At 56.1% G+C, this 19,698-nt stretch overlaps 1 protein-coding gene across 4 annotated transcripts in view; it reads left to right on the top strand.

The window, feature by feature from the left end:
* WFS1 (wolframin ER transmembrane glycoprotein) overlaps positions 1–19,698 on the top strand; it is a 42,086-nt gene that overhangs the window by 2,590 nt on the left and 19,798 nt on the right. For 2 of the 4 annotated variants that reach the window (XM_006153658.2, XM_006153659.2), the window contains exons 2-4: positions 5,529–5,765; positions 18,212–18,294; positions 19,206–19,350. In XM_006153658.2, coding sequence (XP_006153720.1) covers positions 5,534–5,765; positions 18,212–18,294; positions 19,206–19,350 — 460 coding nt within the window. In that variant the 5' untranslated portion in view covers positions 5,529–5,533. Of the gene's footprint in view, positions 1–2,659; positions 2,794–5,217; positions 5,319–5,528; positions 5,766–18,211; positions 18,295–19,205; positions 19,351–19,698 lie in introns of all 4 variants that reach the window. The other 2 variants (XM_014589832.1, XM_014589833.1) reach the window with 2 other exon arrangements.

Genomic DNA, 19,698 nt, shown 5'->3' with positions numbered 1-19,698 from the left:
GCATTCCTGGCTCAGCTCTCCCTGTGTTCCTGTGAACTTGCCCCTCTGGGTGGAGATGGAATGTCCTTTAATTTGGCCCTAATACTCTGAGCAAAAATAGGAACCTGTGAGCCACCAAGGGCTTTGTGCCCTTGTCTTGAGGAGCAGCCCGGTGCCAGGGGTAGAGGCCGGGCCAGACTGAGCAGATTTCTCCGGCTGGGGGCCGCTTAGGGCACTGTCACAGATAGGTCTTTAGATAACATTGTGCTTCAGGTCCCCACGCATCACACACTCATAATAGAAAATCAGGGAAGTAACATTGCTTAGAAGAATAAAATAAAACCTGTAGCCTTTACTTGGAGATAACAAGTGTTAACTTTTTTTTTTTTTAAGAGAGATTTTTGCTATAGGGTGTGTGACTTAACAGAGAGAGACAGAGAGGCAGAAACTGAGAAATCACCCCCAGTGGGGATGGCCATGCTGCAATCCCTTCTCACCATCCTCCTCTCAGGATTTTGGGCATGCATACACTGGCGCCTGGCGTGAGTTTTAAGCTGCTGGATCTGGGACTCGAACCATGGTTGATTATATGGGCGTCCAACGAAGCAACCATTATGCCATCTGCTGGTCTTGCAAGCGTTAACATTTCAGGAGGCATTTTCTTTCATCTTTTTTCTGAAGATTAATTTTGTTTTCATCCTTAACAATCTCAAGATAATATTTTATGCTGCTTTAAATCCTGCCTAACAGTATCATACGAATATTTTTTTGTCTTTAAGCATTCCTACACAAGATCACCTGTTACAGCCCTGTGGGTGCACCGTATGGCAGGGCTGTGCATTTATAACCGATCCCTCTCCAGGCGTTGCTGAAGAATGCCACTCTGATGGCCGCTAAGCAGTGTCTCTAGGGTTCCCAGAGCTGGGATCCTGGAGGTGGAGGTGCTGGTCGGAGAGTGTGTGAACATCTCGGCTTTCCCTGGGAGCTGTTTCTAGGGAGCAGGCTTGAGGGTGGGCTGCCCCCCTACAAGAGCAGAAGGGAGGCCTGCCTGGGCCGGAGTTAGAACATTTGTAGCCGAGAGCTGCATGCAGTCATCAAGTCCCACGTCTCTGTGGACGCGTGGTTGGTGCAGCCTCTGGGAGTAGCAGCCCCTCCGCTGAGTTCCTCGGTTCTTTATCCCATCTGTGTGTGGATGGGATTAAAATATGCCTCTGTGCGCATGGGGGAAGAATGCCAGCCACTCCAGGTTTGGGATCTTACACAGAGACAGCTTCCAAGCACCACTCTGGCCTTGAGGGGACAGTTGGGGTTGACTACCCTCTTCATGGGGGCACAGTATGGAGGCCGCCCTGGATGCTGGGACGTGCGGGGCTCTTGGCTGTGTGCTGCACGTCACACGGCACTGTCATCCCTGGATGCTGCTCCTTCCCCAGGGCTCCAGGCTTCTGCCCCACATCCACCGAGCCCCTAATGGGTGCCCAGCCAGGCAGAAGTGTCCCGGGTGAATAAGTCGCAGCTTCTACTGCAGTGTCCACAGCATCCCAGGAAAAAGACTGGTCAGAGAGGGAAGGACCAGACACGGGCAGGTCTTTCCTCACCTTTGCTGTGCCGGCAACCAGCTGTGGCCCGGAACTGTTTAGTTTTGAAATAACAAGTCCTTTGATCCAGACCAGGCTTGGTGGCCAACCCTTAGGTAACCTGAAAATCAGTTTCCCTGTACTCGGTCACCAGAGAGTTTTACTTTACACTTTTTTTTTTTTTTGAGAGGTTTTTGCTATAGGGTGCGTGCGCTCGTCATACAGAGAGAGACAGAGAGAGAGAAAGCGAGAAATCACCCCCCAGGGGATGGCCACGCCACAATCCCTTCTCTGTTCTCCTCTCTGGATCTTGGGCATGCATGCACATGCACCCAGTTTGAGTTTTAAGCCATTGGGTCCGGGACGCAAACCGCAGTCGACTTCATGGGAGTCTAACAACATAGCCATTACACTAACTGCTGGTCCCAAGATTTTTACATTAAACAGTTTATTTTGACTGTAATGTAACATGCATAATACTCAGCCCACAGGCCAATCAGAATGTGTGTTTTCCTGACATTCCTTTTATAAGGTGTTTTTCAACTGAGCATGCTTTTATTTAGCCTGAGAATAATGGCTTTTTTATTTTTTTTTAATTAATGTTTTACAGTTTGCAGATGGCTTTCTTTTCTCACCTCCCTAATCCCCACAGCACGCTGACATAGAAGGTGTTCCTCCCACTTTGCGGATGGGGGACAGACACAGTAGGTTAGCTAGCTGCTCAGGAAGGGTGAGCCAGCCTCACTTGTTCCCGGCTGAGACCTGTGTCCCACTGGCCCAGACAGTGCTGCCCTTGCGTACCTCTAACCCAGGTGAGCTCGCAGATGGAGCGATAACCTGCTGCTGTGTGTGTACCTGAGAGCAGGTGAGGAAGACAGAGAATTGGGGCGGAGGCAGCTTGGAACGCCCCACAGAGGAGCTGCTTGAACGCTTGACTTGAAGGCTAGCTAGTATTTGGACTGGGGCGGGAAGTGGAGGGCCTTCCAGAAAGAGCGAACACGCGGATGTCAGCAACTGCATGTTGGCGTTCTAGAGCAGCCAGTGTGTTGGAGTGAATGGGTCTGGAGGTGGGGCCAGATTTTGAAAGGGCTGTTTTTTTTCAGAAATGAGCTTGCAGAGGCTTTGCAATCAGCCGTGAATTCGAGTTTCAGCACCTGCACCAGAGAGGGGTCTGGCCTTGAGCAGGTCCCACGCCTTCTCACACCTGAGTGTCCTCCTCCGCAAAGCGGGGTGAGAGGTGAGGAATAAAAGCTTCTCCGTTTGTAACACCAGGATAGTAATAGCGCCCACCTTCTAGGGCTGGGTAGGAACCCCTGAGAAGAGGTACAGGAAGTACCGAGAGGCAGAGCCGCTGTTAGTGATGACGCACGTGCCGTGGCGTCCGTCGACTCAGTGAAGGCGAGTCTGCCTCTGCCATTCTAAGCAAGTGGCACCTGATTCTGGGGACAGCAGGGGCCACAAGAGAGGCGAGGTAAACCATGGCTGCATGTCGTTTAAAGGACCGTCTGGTAGCTGGCACGACCGTGGTGCTCTGTGCCAAGTCCCCCGGCTTAGTTTCCCTGCCCACGGCTGACCGTGTGCTCACTGAGGTCTGCACATTCAGTAAGTGACCCGAGTCCCGGGAGCCTGGAGTTCGGAAACAGCATGGGCATTGTGCTGATTTCCAGGCAGATGCACAAGGCTTGACCATGCTTTTCGTTTTGGTTTCTCCTGGGGGGATGTTTTAAAGGAAGAGCTCATTCTCTCTAAGGGAGGAATGTCCAGATTGAAATCTAGAGTCCTTCTGTGGAAATAGATCTAATCGTCAGGACCCGTTTGTAGCTGAGGATGGAGCAGATACAGTCTGTAGCCCCTGGGGACTAACCTGTGGGGCCAGGGCCCACTCTGAAGTCTTCCTATGATGAGAGTTCCAGAAACTTACACTAGGAGCTGACCAAGAGATGCCCCACACTGTGGCTCACAATCTCTGATCTCTCTGGTTCTCGGCAGTCGCCCTGAGGGTGGCATGATGGGGTCCCCATTTACAGATGAGGAATCTGGGGTACAGAGAGGGACGTGGCCTGCCCAGAACCACATGACTGGTGGGCAGAGAGCCACAGGCAGGCCGCAGCAGATTAGGACTGGGAGCCAGAGTTCCTGGTTTCCATCTTCTCCCTGATCAAGAGGGTAGATGTGACCTTGGGTTTGATCTGAGGAAAAGCTTCCTGCATCCCACGCAATGTGCCCACGGCCAGCGGTTTCAGCACTTGTGCCCCACCCCCACCCCCGAAGCCCATCCAGGGCCCCAGCATCAGGCACTCAGTGTAGGGGCCTCCAGAACCTCAGCTCCGTGGCGTGTGGCTCCGGTTGCCCTTCCTGTTGATGGTGCTTGTCCATGGTGCTGAGCAGCATGGGAGGCCCCTTAGAACAACCCAGCCCTTTCCCCTGGTCTTAACGCGTGTCCCGGCCTGTGGCCTCTGGTCTGCTCTAGTCTGTTCTACAACACACTGTTGGCACTGGCTTGCCCTTTGTTTCTCCTTGAGAGAGATGTTTACAATAGGGCATGTTTGTTAGCCAAAGAGACAGAGGCAGAAAGCGAGAAATCACCGCCCAGAGGGGATAGCCATGCTGCAGTCCCTCCCTTTCATTCTCTTCTTGAGATTTCGGGCACGCACATACATGTGCCTGATATGAGTTTCAAGCTGCCAGGTCTGGAACTTGAACCACAGTTGACTATGTGGGAGTCCAGCGACATAACCATTATTACGCCATCTGTTGGTCCCAGGCACTGGCTTGCCTTCTTCTTCTTTTTTTTTTTTTAATATTTGTTTAATTTTATTCATTCATTTCTTTTTAAATTTGACCAGAGAGAGAGAGAGACAGAGACAGAGAAAGAGAGAGGGGGAAAGTGAGAAAGCAAGCCACCAGGTCCAGGACTCAAGCCATGGTCGGCCATGTGGGAGTGTCTAGTGCCTTAATCACCATGCCCACACCCCCTACACGGCTAATCGGCACTGGAGCTCTGCGGTGTTCGTCCTGTGCTGTGGGCCTCTCGTGCTGGGCTCTGCAGCTGGGCAGGTCTGGTTTCACACCCTGACTCCGCCAGCTGCATTTTCCTCCCCTCTCCTCCCTACTCTGACCCTTACCTTCTACGCGTGTGTAACTCTGACTCAGTGCCAGCATATTGGTCTCCTGAGGCTCCCAGAAGAAATGACCAGAATGCAGTGGCTTCACAATAACAGGACTTCACCCTCTCACGGTTCTGCAGGCAGAGTCTGAAATCAGGATGTGGGCGGTGGCCCCTTCTGGAGGACCTGCAAGAGGACTGGGTCCCTGCCTCTCTCCTGGCTTCTGGTGTCACCAGTGATCTTGGTGCCCTTGGCTTGCTGCCGCATCACGCCACTCTGCTCCGTCTTCCCACAGCCTCCTTCTTGCAGCTCTGTTTTTCTCCTTTCCTTACAAGGACATCAGCCATTGGGTTTAGGGCCTACCTTAATCCAGGATCATCTCAGTTCAAGATCCTTAACTTAATTACATTTGCAAAGACCGGTTTTCTCAAACGATGTCACTTTCACAGATACTGGGGGATGTATCACTTGGGGGCCCCCACAGCCAGGCACTCTGCCCAGTGCTCCATATCAGATTATCACTGAGTGTCATCCTCGTCATCCCCATTTCCCAGACAAGCAGCCAAAGCCCAAGGTTGTGTGGCGCATGGCGGTGAGGCAGGGATGCAAGGCCTCGCAGCATCAGGGCCTGGGATCGTAACCGCTGTGCAGTCTGGTGAGTGTCCTCGGCGACGTGCTCGTCTGAAGCGGGGCTGGACTATGGGTGCTGGCCTGTGGGGCTGGCTGAGGTTCAGGGGACACATGCAGAGCCTGGCCACTCCCATCCCGTCTGCCTTTGCTTCTCTCTCTCTAGCAGACGCCAAATGCTGGGGCAGGCTGGCCTGGCCGACCTGAGTGTGATTCTGACCCACAGCTTTTCTTGCAGGTGAGATGGACCCCAGCACCCCCCCTCCAGGCTCGTCTAGTTTGCAGCCCCTGCCAGCACCACAGCCCCGGGCTCGGCTCAATGCCACTACCTCGATGGAACAGGACAAGACCGAGCCACTCCAAGCTTCTGGACCTCGCCCAGGCCCAGGACCTGGCCCAGGTGTTGGAGAGGCACCCGCTGCAACTGAGCCCCACGCCCAGCGTGCCAGGAGCCGAGAAAGGGCAGACAGAACCGGTAAGGGGTCATTACCTGAAAGCCCAGCTGTTCTTAGCCCAGGCTAGGGCCGTTCAGTGAAAATAAGGGGGGCCGTGGTCTAGCAACTGCTGAAAGGTTCCTCCTCCTGGACTGCCCTGCAATTCAGGGCCCTGCAGCTCCCACTGTGGACAAGTGGACTCTGCTCCTCTGCTCTGAGACTGGAGCTACAGCAGAGACCTCATTGTTTTATGTCGTTAGTAAGCAGGCGGTTCCAGACCTTACCTGCTCATGCTAGGGAGCTGATGGGCACTGTGGGGTGGGGGACGGTCCCCTCAAATACCATGGTGTACTGGGAAACCCATGCTGTCCCCAGTCACCATAGCCATGCTGATACCCTCGTCGTAAAGACTTTGTCTCATTACTTTCCAAACGCCCCACCTCTTAATGCCATGGTTAGAATAAGTTTTCACCCTCTTAATACATTACAAAAGGGATTAAATTTTACCACAAATTTTGCTGGGAACATTTAAATCATAGCAGTATTTATTTACTTATTTATTTTTGCTAGAGAGCACATGTGCTCACTGGAGAGCGAGAAAGAGAAAGGGAAAGCAAGAAAGCATACCTCAGGGGCAATGGCCATGTTGCAGTCCCTTCTTCTCCATTCTCCCCGTGGGATTTGGGGCATGCACACACACATGCCTGGTGTAATTTTCAAATCACCAGACCCAGGACTCAAACCATGGTCAGTGTGCGGTTGGCCACATGGGAGTCCAGGGCCTTAACCACCATGCCAGCAGCTGGCCCCAGCATAGCAGTTATCTTAATGTGTAAAAGTATATATGAAATATAAATGAATTCCATGTCTGACATGGATCCTATCCCAATGTATGTCATGTATAGGCATATGTTCCAAAATCCAAATACAGAGCACTTCCGGTCCCACACACTTCAGCTAAGGAGCACTCAGCCAGGATCCCCGTTATTCTCTCCAGTAATTTATCCAGTGCTTTATCACAACAAGCTCTGCAAAGAATGAGTTGACCGGCAGCCTCATTTACAGATGGGGCAACCCGAGCTCACACACGCCTGGAATGGAGGCTGTTCCTGCTCTGAGGCCCTGCTGTCAGCACCGGGTCCAGGAGCTTCTGGGCCTTTGTTAAAAGCCCCGTATTTCTCTTGTGGGTCACCATCCACTCCTGCCCTGCATGCTGAGCCATTCCACGTGGCAGATCCGCCTCCGTGTCTTCCCAGCTCCCCTTTTGCCCATGCAGGAACCTCTGCCCAAAATGTGCCATCCCCAGCTCCACCTGTTGAAATCCTACCCAGCCCTGAAGTGCCTCTTACACACTCTCTCCTTGACCCAGGGCGAGAAATGCATGGTCCTTCACAGGCTGCCACGTGCACACACGTACCTTCATGCACGCTTGGTGAGAATGGAAGTTTCCACAGCCATGCTTGTCCTCACTGTGTGCTGCAAGCTAATGTCCTCTGTCCTCTTCCTTTGTTTAAAACCAGCACTGCTTCTGGGCAGCTGAATCGACTTCGTGATCCTCAGTGGCTAAAGCATACAGTTTGAAAACTGCTGTACGTCTGTGTGGACAGTCAAAGGAAGTAGAGTCATGTGGCTAGTGCCACTTCTCTGTGAGCATCTGCTCCAGCCTGGCTGCGTGATCCCCTTTGGAACTCCCAAAACAGGATCTGTCCACACCAACTGTTACTGAGCGTCAGGGCCCTGTGGTTGAGACAGGCTGGGGGCCCTTTTTTTTTTTTTTTTTTAAAGAGATTTTTGCTATAAGGTGCATGTGCTCACTAGAGAGACAGAAGGCGAATCTGCCCGGGGGGGATATCCACAATGCAGCAATGCAGTCCCTCCTCCTCCGTTTGCCTTCTGAGATTTTGGGCATGCACACACATGTGCCCGGTGTGAGTTTTAAGCCACTGAGTCCAGGACTTGAACTACGATTGCCTATGTGGGAGTCCAGTGACATAACCATTATACCATCTGCTGGTCCCAAGACAGGCTGTTGGGAGGTGGTTGGAGGCCTCCCTGAGCCTGTTTCTACATCTATGATGTGGATGATAATGCCGGTCCTGTGCAAGCAGTGCAGGACGGTGCTGGCACTGTGCGTGTGTGTGTGTGTGTGTGTGTGTTGAACTAACAGGCCCCGGCGTGTGCTGGAAGCCTGCCAGTGTTGGCACGTGCTGCCAAGCCAAGACCCCTGGCTGTGGCAGGGTGACTCGCAGGTGACGGTGGGCTTTGTGGGTGTCATAAGCAGGTCCGGCTGTGTGTTTCCTTTCTGAAGTGCTGTCCAGCTCTTCTGAGTTGTCACTTTGTATGTAGTTCACCCATGAAGTTCCCAGTCCCACCACACTGCTCTTCCGTGGTAGTCAGCCCAGGGCCGTGTGGCGGGGTTAGGGCCTTCCATGTCCACGTAGTCAGTGGCCCAGGCCCGTGCAGGTGGCTTCGAGCAGGGTTTCTGGTCTTAGAAGCACTGAGGTGTTCGGGATCCCAGAGCTTTTATTCTCATCAAAATGAGGTGGGAAAGAGAGACAGATGGTCTCTGTCCTGTGTGTCCCCAGCTAGAGCCTAGCACACGGTTGGCACTCAGTCTACACTGATAGTGAGCCCGTGAGCTCTGGAGGTTGTGTGGACGAGGTCTGTGCCAGGACTCTAGAATCCTTGGGAGCCGTGCCGCTGGGTGTGTGGAGGGGAGCTTCCTTACCCTGCTTCCCCGGGGGGAGGAAGGGTGCCGTGCCTCCTCTTGTGAGTTGATGTGAGGCTTCCTTTGTCCTCTGGGGGTGGATTTTGAATGAAGGGAGCCCTAGCCCCTTTTATCCCTCCCCGTCCTCGTCCCCAACCCAAGAGGCCAGTGATCACCCCAAGTCAGAAATGTCCCCTTCTACCCCAAACCATGACGAGCACTCCTCTGCACCAGTGCTGCCCACGGGCCGGATGTGACTCCTCATAGTAGCCCTGTGAGGGACACTGAGGCACAGAGTCCGTGTGACCTGGCTAGTGAGTGCCGAGGCACACGGGTGAGCCGAATCTGTGCCTCCCTCTGCCCCTCGCTGCGGGGGCAGCGGCCTCGCCAGCTCTGGCTGAGGTGGGGCTACGTCTGCCATGCAACTCATGCTGGCCAGCCCGCTTCACCTCGGAGACGCCCGCCCTCCGCCCCGTCCTCCAGCCCGTCTGGTCTCTGGACCACCGTGTTCCTCCACGTGACGAGACCACAGGTACCACACTCTGTCCACTTCCGCGGGGCCAGCGCCCTCGCCAGCTCTGGCTGAGGTGGGGCTACGTCTGCCATGCAACTCATGCTGGCCAGCCCGCTTCACCTCGGAGATGCCCGCCCTCCGGCCCGTCTGGTCTCTGGACCACAGTGTTCCTCCACGTGATGAGACCACAGGTACCACACTCTCCACTTCCTCACTGCCACAGGGCTCAGGCCAGGGCGCGGGACATTTGGTTTCAATCTGGGCAGCCCCAAGCAGCCGCGGAGGATGGAGTCTGTGACTGCAAGTGCCAGATAAGAGTCCGGAAACAGATGTGGGCTGTGCTTGGCGTCTGCCCCAAGGGGAGAGCAGTGGTGAGAGGCTGCCGAGGTCTAGGCCGGGCAGCTGGGCTGCCGGGTGTCACTGTCACCGCTGTGGAGACAGCAGCTCTCCCTGCAGGTCCAACTCGGCCCAGATGCCAGGTGCGCTCTCTGTTAGGTACGGTCACCTCACCTGCCCACCTGAGAGGTGCAGTGGTGTAGCAGGAGACCACAGGTAGAGCGGAGATTGACGCTTTCCTGAGCTTGGGCCCCTTTAGGCCTTCGGCTGCATCAGCCCGTGCAACCTCCAGCAGCCCTGGAGGCAGGGCTGTTGCCACCTGTTCTTCAGATGACAAACGGTGGGAGAGAGAGCTTAGGTAGGTGACATGGGGCTCCGCAGCCGGTGAGGCGTGAAGTGGAGATGTGGACAGTCTGTAAGTGGGTGCTTGCCCCCTACGACAGGCTCCAGCAACTCAGGAACCAGGGGCGAGTCAGGGAGCCCCGTGCCACAGGCCCAGGGAAGTGCAGGGAGCAGTCTGGCCAGGTCCTGCAGCAGAGGGCCCAAGGCTCAGGCCTGTCTTCAGGAGCCCCAGGACAAGGAGGGAGCATGAGTAAACAAGTAACCACATCCTGGGGCCAAGTCGGGGTGACTTAGGCTGCAGCCCCCGGGGAGCACTCAGGAGGAGCGTGGCCTGAGGGGCATCAGGAGGGTTGCCTGGACGGCTGCCTGGAGGAGGCACCATTTGAGCTGACCCTTGGTTTATACACTTGGGAGATGGGCCCAGAGTTGCTTCAAGGTCCCTTGCTCTGGCTGCTTCCCTGAGGAACCCCCTCCTCGTCCTTCCCGTGAGGAAGGTGGGGGAGGGGCTGCCTTAGGAACAGTGCGGGGACATTCTGTGTTTATCCTAGAACAACTGGGTACTAGAGGCAGAGTGGGGGGAGTGGGAAATGGGTGAGGGGGAGAGGAAGGGAATCAGAAAACGAAGAAGCAAAACATTTAAGGGACACAAAATGGAAAATGATCTATTGATAATGTGTGTGATCATTTCTTCTTTTTAATTTTTAAAAATTATTTATTTAATTTTATTTATGTTGTTATTTTTTAATTTAGCCAGAGAGACAGAGAGAGAGGGAAAGTGAGAAAGCAGACCGCCAGGTCCAGCACTTGAACTGTCGGCCATGTGGGAGTCCAGAGCCTCACCCACCAGGCCACCTGCCTAGCTGGACTCACACACAGTGTATTCATGCTGGGAAAACTCATGTCACAAGCTGCAATGATACAGTGATGACATGTATCAAGTAAGTTATAAAGAAACAGTGCGGGCCTTGGCAGGTCACCTGCCCCAAGGGAATGGCGGCTGGTGGTGGGTCAGGGCTTGGGAACCCGGATGCTCCCAGGACTAGGCAGGACATAGGGACATGGGCGGGGAGGGGGGCCTGCCGAGGTCTAGGCCGGGCAGCTGGGCTGCCGGGTGTCACTGTCACCGCTGTGGAGACAGCAGCTCTCCCTGCAGGTCCAACTCGGCCCAGATGCCAGGTGCGCTCTCTGTTAGGTACGGTCACCTCACCTGCCCACCTGAGAGGTGCAGTGGTGTAGCAGGAGACCACAGGTAGAGCGGAGATTGACGCCTTCCTGAGCTTGGGCCCCTTTAGGCCTTCAGCTGCATCAGCCCGTGCAACCTCCAGCAGCCCTGGAGGCAGGGCTGTTGCCACCTGTTCTTCAGATGACAAACGGTGGGAGAGAGAGCTTAGGTAGGTGACATGGGGCTCCGCAGCCGGTGAGGCGTGAAGTGGAGATGTGGACAGTCTGTAAGTGGGTGCTTGCCCCCTACGACAGGCTCCAGCAACTCAGGAACCAGGGGCGAGTCAGGGAGCCCCGTGCCACAGGCCCAGGGAAGTGCAGGGAGCAGTCTGGCCAGGTCCTGCAGCAGAGGGCCCAAGGCTCAGGCCTGTCTTCAGGAGCCCCAGGACAAGGAGGGAGCATGAGTAAACAAGTAACCACATCCTGGGGCCAAGTCGGGGTGACTTAGGCTGCAGCCCCCTGGGAGCACTCAGGAGGAGCGTGGCCTGAGGGGCATCAGGAGGGTTGCCTGGACGGCTGCCTGGAGGAGACACCATTTGAGCTGACCCTTGGTTTATACACTCGGGAGATGGGCCCAGAGTTGCTTCAAGGTCCCTTGCTCTGGCTGCTTCCCTGAGGAACCCCCTCCTCGTCCTTCCCGTGAGGAAGGTGGGGGAGGGGCTGCCTTAGGAACAGTGCGGGGACATTCTGTGTTTATCCTAGAACAACTGGGTACTAGAGGCAGAGTGGGGGGAGTGGGAAATGGGTGAGGGGGAGAGGAAGGGAATCAGAAAACGAAGAAGCAAAACATTTAAGGGACACAAAATGGAAAATGATCTATTGATAATGTGTGTGATCATTTCTTCTTTTTAATTTTTAAAAATTATTTATTTAATTTTATTTATGTTGTTATTTTTTAATTTAGCCAGAGAGACAGAGAGAGAGAGAGGGAAAGTGAGAAAGCAGACCGCCAGGTCCAGCACTTGAACTGTCGGCCATGTGGGAGTCCAGAGCCTCACCCACCAGGCCACCTGCCTAGCTGGACTCACACACAGTGTATTCATGCTGGGAAAACTCATGTCACAAGCTGCAATGATACAGTGATGACATGTATCAAGTAAGTTATAAAGAAACAGTGCCGGGCCTTGGCAGGTCACCTGCCCCAAGGGAATGGCGGCTGGTGGTGGGTCAGGGCTTGGGAACCCAGATGCCCCCAGGACTAGGCAGGACATAGGGACATGGACCAGAAAGAAGAGCCGAGAGGACGCCCATGTGCTGGGTGGGTCCTGAGTCTGACAAAGCCGAGCTGCCCACACCGTGCGTTCGTGGCCAGACCAGCGCCCGCCTCGGCCAGCTCGTGCTGCCCCGCACACGGGAGGGGGCTGCTCTTCTCGGCAGCCGTGAGCGGGTCTGGATCTGCCACCTTCGGTGCTGTCTGCAGCCTGCTGTCCTCTCAGAGAACGAAGCCAGCTCTGCATCAGCCCTAGGGGCCCAGCAGGCACAGCGAGGGTTAGGGGCGGCCTCAGCCATGCTTAGCTGCCATCATGCCAGTGTGCAGGTCTGTGTCCCTGGCTGGGAGCCTGCCGTGCTGGGAGTAAGAGCTGGAGCAGACGCCCTGCCAGCCAGGCTCCCAGCTGGGCAAGAGCCGGCCCTGCTGCCAGGGTCCCATGGCCTAACTTCCACAGAGCGCTGCAGGCTGGTACAGGTGGACCTGCACCCAGGTGGGCACACTCGGGTGAGCACCTGGTTCTGGTGCTGAGACCCAGGTTCCAGCCACGGCTCCTCTTGTGTGACCTTGGCCTTTTGGGAGCTTCTGGGCCTCTTCGGGCTATCAAATAGGATGTTGGCTGGGTGGCAGGAGGGGAGGAGGTGAGACTTGGGAAATTCCAGGGGCCACAGTGTCTACACGACCCTGCTCAGAGGTGCCCCGGCATCTGCATTGGTGGCAGCCTGGCTGCCCGCGGTGGGCAGCTCCTTGCAGAGACTGCAGGGCAGTGGGTGCCCTGGCCGGTCAGAGTGGATGGCTCTCCATGCGACTGTGAAGGGTTGAGGTCCTTCAGCTGTCGCTTGCTTTGGCAGCCATGGGGACACAGGTGAGCAGGGTGGCAGGAACCCTGCAGTGGAGGTGTGGCCTGCCAGGGAGCATTCCCCGTGTTGACTGCCTGAGGCCTGATTGACCGGGTGCAGGAGATACTGGGGCCACGAGGTGAGAGGGGCCTGCGTGGGTGGGGAGTGAGGGGCTCCTGGGCAGAGAGGGAGGGGGTCTCTCAGCTAGAGAGCCAAAGATGTAGGAGGCTCGGGCTGTGGGGACAAAAGGTTGGCCAGGCCCAGCCAGGCCCTGAAGGTCGGGGAAAGGAGAAAGCCAGGGTGACGTCTAGGTCTCAGGCTAGAGCTGCTAGCTGAACAGTGGTGGCACAGTCTGAGATGGGGACCTGAGAGTGGTTCCCAGTGGGCCCAGAGCTTGGTTCTGGAGGCTACTGTGGGGGCCAGGGACGGCCAGATAGCTGATGTGGACGTGAGGTGTGTGTGGGCAGAGCTCTGCACCCAGGGACAAGTCACACAGTGAGTGACACTGGCATCAGGGTGCCGGGCTGTTGATACCGCAGGGACCAGCTTCACACATCCCCCACTTCATGCTGACCTGGCCTGTCTGTATGTTGACCTGTCGGGAGACCTGACAGCAGGGCCAGGCGAGACCCTGTGGAGCCTGCTTTTAGACGCATGTCTGTGTGCCTTCCCATGTCACCTTTAACTTCCTGCTACACTCCAAGCCTTGGACGTCACCTCCAAGGCTCGACCCTCCAGTCACCCGGACAGCCCCTGACCCTGCACTGCAGGAACGTGGTCATCCTCCCTGGCCCCAGGGCCAGGCCACGGCAAGGGCGGGGTCCTGCCTCAGTCGGGGCCCTTGGCTCCTACACTCAGATGGCCTATAGCTGCACTCAGCATGTTCCTGTGGGGGAGGGATGGGGGCTGGGTCTATGGGTGTGGCTCAGGGCCTGTGGAGGGGTGACCCCAGCCTCTGTCCTGCCCAGAGCTCGGCCGGCCTGGGAAGTGGAGCGTGACAAGGGTTGTCCATCCTGTTTGCTCGTAAGAGCCGGAATAGGCAGGACGGAGCCGGTGGACAGCCCTCGGTGTGAGGCCACCCCGGCTGCCCCGCGCTGTGCCCACAGGGATCCTGACGTGGCGCATTGCCACGCTCTCACCTCTCCCGCCACATCCCACACGGTGGGTGCCATGGGGGCTGAGGCCTTGCCCAGGGTCCATGAGCGAGGAAGTGAGAAACGGAGGCAGCACCCGTGGAGACAGTGTCGTGTCATCCTGGATTACCGTGTGCCGAAAACCGCACCCTCCTGTAAGAGCGCGTGCCACGCGTGCGCTGTTGATAAACACGGACGCACGCGCAAGTTCTGTGCACAGGCCCAGCATTGGGTGCTTCCAGTGCTCCGGGTGGGTGGAGGGAGACTTCTTCCCACAGGGTGCGCCCGTCTGTACAGAACCCATGGGCCCTCGGGGAGCTGCAGTCAGGGCGCGTCCCTGTCACACCGCGCCATGCTCCGTGTGTGCAGGACTGTGAGGGGTGGAGCTGCGGGTCCTGCTCACCGCCCTCCCGTCTAGTCGCCCTCTGTCCCCTCAGCCTGAGCGGGGCTGCCCTGTCCCAGGGCCCAGTGCTGTGCTGGGAGCCCTGGGATAGACACGTAGGCCCAGGGCACAGAGCGTGCCCCTGGGGGCTGAGGGGGCCATGACAGACCGTGCACCAGGTTCCAGTGGCAGTGGGCCCTGCGAGGATGAGGACTGTGTCCTAGGGGAGGCGCTCCTCGCCCCGGTGGTACAAGGAGAGGAGAGTCATTTTCTGATCCGGTGTGGCACATGTGAATTGCTGAGCTGCAAGGAATCCATGGGAGATACAAAATTTAAAAGATGGGGTGAGGGGCATTCTCCGTGGGTCCTCACTAGGGGAGGAGACCTGCCTGTGGTCACGTGGTTCTCGTTACTGCTGTTTAGTGATCACTAGGAAGACTGGCAGGAAATTAGACTTAGGTCCCTTTTAGTTCAATATAAATTTACATGCGCTAGAAAAGAATAGGAGAGAGAAAAGGGATTTATTTAGTCCCTTTATCTATAGTTGGCTTCAGGCACAGCTGGATCCAGGGGCTCAGCTGATGTCATTGGGAAGTGCTCTCCCCCTCCCCCACTGTACTCTGCTGTCCTGTGTCCTGGCTCTCAGGTGGGCACTCCCCACAGGGGTCTGAGTTGGCATCGCCCTGTCGAGGTCAGCAGAAGGAGGGAGTCCAGTTCCCAGCAGTTCCAACACAAACCTCACCGTCCTGACTGGGGTCTGTGTCCAACCCTGAACCAGCGCTGTCAGAGAGACGAGAAGAGCATTCTGATTGGGCAGGTGGGCTTGCATGCTCCCTCTGCAGTGGGGGGGGGGACTCCCCAGACTACAGGACTCGAAGTGGGAGAGGGAGGTTTCCCAAAGGGGCATCAGATGCTGTCACCGGGACGAGCCAGCAGCAAAGGGCCTGGCGGGCCACGCTGACTCGGCCGGTTTCAGGAGGGGATCTGGCTGGCACTGAGCAGTGAGCATGTTGGACGAAAGCTCCTCCTCGCGTGGAAGAAGCCAGAACCCTCGCTTTGGGCTGCGGTGTGAGCCCAGTGTTTGGGTGGTTGTGGAGATAATCCTCCTGCCGCCACTTGGAAGCTGGAGTAAGGATGGTGTCGTGTGTGTTGAAGAGATTGTGTGTATTGGGGAGACGTCTTGAAATGTCAGGCTATGAATAACTTCTGCGAAAATTAATCACGGACTAGAGGAATCTTTTTAGCCAACAGATGTACGCTTGAATTGTCTAACTATTTTTAAAGGGAAAAAATGACACGACTTGTGAATGTATTTAGTCAAGAGAAGAGTTTCGCTCACGGGCCGTGCCCGGCGTTGTGCTGGGGAGCGTGGCACGGCAGGGAATTTGTTTAGTCCGTGTGTCTACCGACTGGGGCAAGTGGAAAGGGACAAGAGCCGCATCCCGTGATGCCCGCTCTGGACCAGCCACTTAGTACAAAGCGTCTCATTCCAACACTTAGTATGCTGTCACATTCTCGTAAATGGTCACTTCACATGGGCTCAGAGAGGGGGGTGACTGCTAGGTCACACAGCGCTTCACCATGGCGGGCGGGCTTCCTCGCGTGTCGGGGTCGCTCTGAATGCACACCCTCCTTCTCTGTGAGCCTGCAGGCCTTGGGTTTGCTAGTCCTTCTGAGACGTCTCAGCCTACAGCTGAGCCACAGCAGAATGCACCCAGGTGAGCAAGTCTGGGGTGCTGGGACAGTGGCAGGAAGAGAGACATGTGTGGATGGATCCAGGTCATACTGAGGTCACAGGTGAGCAAGTCTGGGGTGCTGGGACAGTGACAGGAAGAGAGACGTGTGGATGGATCCAGGTCGTACTGAGGTCGGGGACCACTGGGGAGTGGGTTTCTTTGGTGCTGCTTCATGGATCCGAGAGCTGCCCTCGTGTAATGGCCTGGCGGACCACGGTGAGGCAGCTGAGCCTGCAGCTGCACAGGAAGGGGCTCCGCTGTGTCGCACTGTCCTTGAGCTGTCACCCAGGCTGCATCCCTGCCCCGGAGTCTCAGGCAGAGTCCCTCAGATTCCTGTTTCCCCGACACATGCCTTGCCTTGGGGCCCTTGTGTGGGACCCGCATCTTTGAGTCGTCCCAGCCTCCCTCTGCTATCTTCAGACTGGAGTGACCGTCCCTCTGTCTTGGACTCTCGCTGGCCACATACCTTGGGCCACTTCCCACTGCCACCTCCGACTGGATCCATCTTCCACAGACGAGGTGCCCCCAGGCAGGAAGGGGCTAACTCAGTGCTTCAGAGTCTGGCCCTGAGCGGGTCGTGGTAAACCCAGGACAATCAGAGGGTGGTCCTCGATGCGCAGTTACTGGGGGTCATGTGTGCCTTCCCTTAATTCTGCCTTCTGTTTCCAGGAGGAGCGAGCAAAAGCCTGTTCTGACAAGCACTTCACGTGTGGTAGGATTGCATCCCCACAAAGTGCATATGCTGGAACCCCCAGTGTGATGGTATTGAGAAGTGGGGCCCTGGGCTAGCTGATGGTGTGGTGGTTAAGGTGCTGGATCCCAGGTGACCGGCTCCACAGTTCAAGTCCTGGACCTAACAACTTGAAAAACACGCCAGTCCACGTGTGTGTGCCCCAAATCTTGAGAGCAGAATGAAGGAGAAGGGGTTGTGGCGTGGTTATGCTCCCTGGGGGGCGATTTCTCACTTTCTCCTCTGTCTCTCTGGTGAGCACAGCAGCGATGTCTACCCCAGTGGGAACCTCGGAAGCTCTGGCTGGGAGGTGTGGAGAGGTAATTAGATCATGAGGACAGAGCCCTCGAATACGGGATTAACCTTTATGGAAAAGGCCCCACAGGCCAGGCGGTGTAGTGCTCATTCAACGGACCCGCACGGGGAGGCCCTGGGGCCGTGCATTGGGGCCTCCCTGAGCACACAGGGGTGTGTGATGTGCTGTGATCCATGCTGGCCGGGACTGGATGTGGCTCGTGTGAGGACGGGGCCGTGCATTGGGGCCTCCCTGAGCACACGGGGGTGTGTGATGTGCCGTGATCCATGCTGGCCGGGACTGGGTGTGGCTCTCATGAGGAGCCTGTTGGGAGTGCCTCTCATGGAAGGTCTGAATGAATACACTTAAAACAGAAAGTAGGCCCCAGAGAGCTCCCTCTCCCTTCTACCGTGTGAGGACAGGACTGAAAGACCTTTGAACCAGGCCAGCCCTCATCAGGCACTGCACCGGCTGTTAACCCTGGTCTTGGACTTCAGCCTCCGGACTTGGCAATGTCTGTTCTTTCTAAGCCACCCAGTCTGCAGTGTTCGCCCTGCAGGCCGAGGTGTGTGTACACGGACTGTAACCTCCACAGACGTGTCTCTGATAACACGGTCGTGGAAAACATGAACTCGGCTTGATTTGGGGATGCTGGGCATTGGTGCAGTTTCTTTTATGATTTGGGTTGGGGGCTTTCAAGTTTGAGCCCTCAGGGCTTTCTGGCACCCCGGATGGAGCAGGCCTGAGCATGGCGCCCTGGTGGGGCATGGGTCTATGCCCTCCCTCCCAACCTCCCACCCAGGGAGCTCCGAGTAGCTCCCACTGGGGCAGAATTTGTGGCTCCATGGCCATCTATGGATTTGGAAGCAAGCGGCTTCGTTCTGGGCTCATTCTTTGCCTCAGTGTCTTCCTCACGCTTCTGGCAATGGGCCGTACAGTGCAGATCAGCACCAAGTCCTCAGAAGCCCGTTCCTGTTGCCTCCACTCCTCTGACAAGTGACAGGGTCTGGCTTTGTGACATTCCGTCTATTTTCCAATGTTAAAGGGCCTGCAAAGGGAGATGCGGACATCCCCTTCGAAGAAGTTCTGGAGAAGGCCAAGGCTGGGGACCCCAAGGCACAGACAGAGGTGAGAACTGCAGTGTCTGGTGGGGAAGGTCAGGACCCGATCCTCAGAACGGCAGGCCTGGCTAAGAGTCCTGTGGCCCCTGGAAGAGAAGCAGTGCCATGGAAACGGGGACAGGAACCAGCATGCCGTGCCCCATCATGGGCTGAGCTCCATGTCGGTTGGGTTCCCGGGGAAGCACAGGTTCGCCTCCTTGTCTAGCTGACAGCTCACCTGAGGCATCACCTCCTCCAGGGCACCCTCCCTGCCTCCCACCAGTCGTCCCCCTCTAGCCCACTGTGGCTGCTTGCTCCATGCCCCATCCCACTCTTCCACCTCCACACACTTTCATATCCCCGAGTAGCTGGAGAGAGGCCACAGAAACACGCCCCTGAGCATGACTGCTCACCACTCACTCTGTCCCTGGGTACCGGCACACGTGGGTGACCACAGCCATCCAGAATGATTTCCCACCCCACTTTCCCCTGAGGAGGGTCAGAGCTTCCAGGCAAAACTGTGTCAGCCTTATACTTTGAAGTCCTGCCCACAGCCTGTCGTCTGGGCGTTCGGGGGTCAGGGAACACAGTCAGCCTTTTTGTGGGCTCTCTGTACTTGAGCCTCACTTTTCCCTCTAGCGAATGAGAGGGTTGGGCCAGGGTAGCAAGCCTTTGTTGCAAAGAGCCATTTTGGGCTCCATATGTCTGTCGTAACTCCCTTGTCTATGAAGGGCTGGGTCGCACCTGCCTTGCTGTGTTTTGGGGAGGGGTAGGTGCCCAGGAGGGTCCAGCCTAGTGCGGATGCCCAGTGGGATTCTGCTTCTGCCACCTTTCTTCTTGGTCTTGGTTACCCAAGTTGGGGGTGAGAGTTGGTGGGCTGGCTGAGAGCATGGGGCGGGAGTGGGTTCCAGAAACGAGTGAGCAGCATCTGGCTTGCAGGTGGGGAAACACTACCTGCGACTGGCCGACACCGCCGACGAAGAGCTCAACAACTGCACCGCCGTGGACTGGCTGATCCTCGCCGCAAAGCAGGGCCGGCGGGAAGCTGTCAAGCTGCTTCGCAGGTGCTTGGCAGACAGAAAAGGTAGGTCTGCCTGAGGCTTAAAACAACCTGCTATGGAGCAAGGAGTTTGTGATGCTGCGTGTTAAACAAACAACTAAAGCAGTAACAGGAAAAGCCAGTGCTGGTGACAGGAACTGCTACAGAGCTAATGGCTTTGCGATTTTAGACGTGGTTTTGAAAGCATAATGTGGAATATTTAATGAACCAAGCCATTTTCATCCCCTTTGGCTTGTTGTTGATGTCTACGAGGGGAAGTTAATTTTATCCCTCTTAGCTGATGGGTTCTGATCCAAACTGAGTCATCAATCCCTGGGGCCGGTTGTGGACGTTACCCTCGTGGTGATTTTTTTTTTTTTTTTTTTTCGATTT

Source organism: Tupaia chinensis, unplaced genomic scaffold (genome assembly GCF_000334495.1).
Source record: "Tupaia chinensis unplaced genomic scaffold, TupChi_1.0 Scaffold000384_1, whole genome shotgun sequence".
In the NCBI taxonomy this organism is placed as follows: Eukaryota; Metazoa; Chordata; class Mammalia; order Scandentia; family Tupaiidae; genus Tupaia; species Tupaia belangeri.
The sequence above is the reverse complement of the archived record's forward strand: the minus strand, read 5'-3'. Positions and strand labels throughout refer to the sequence as shown.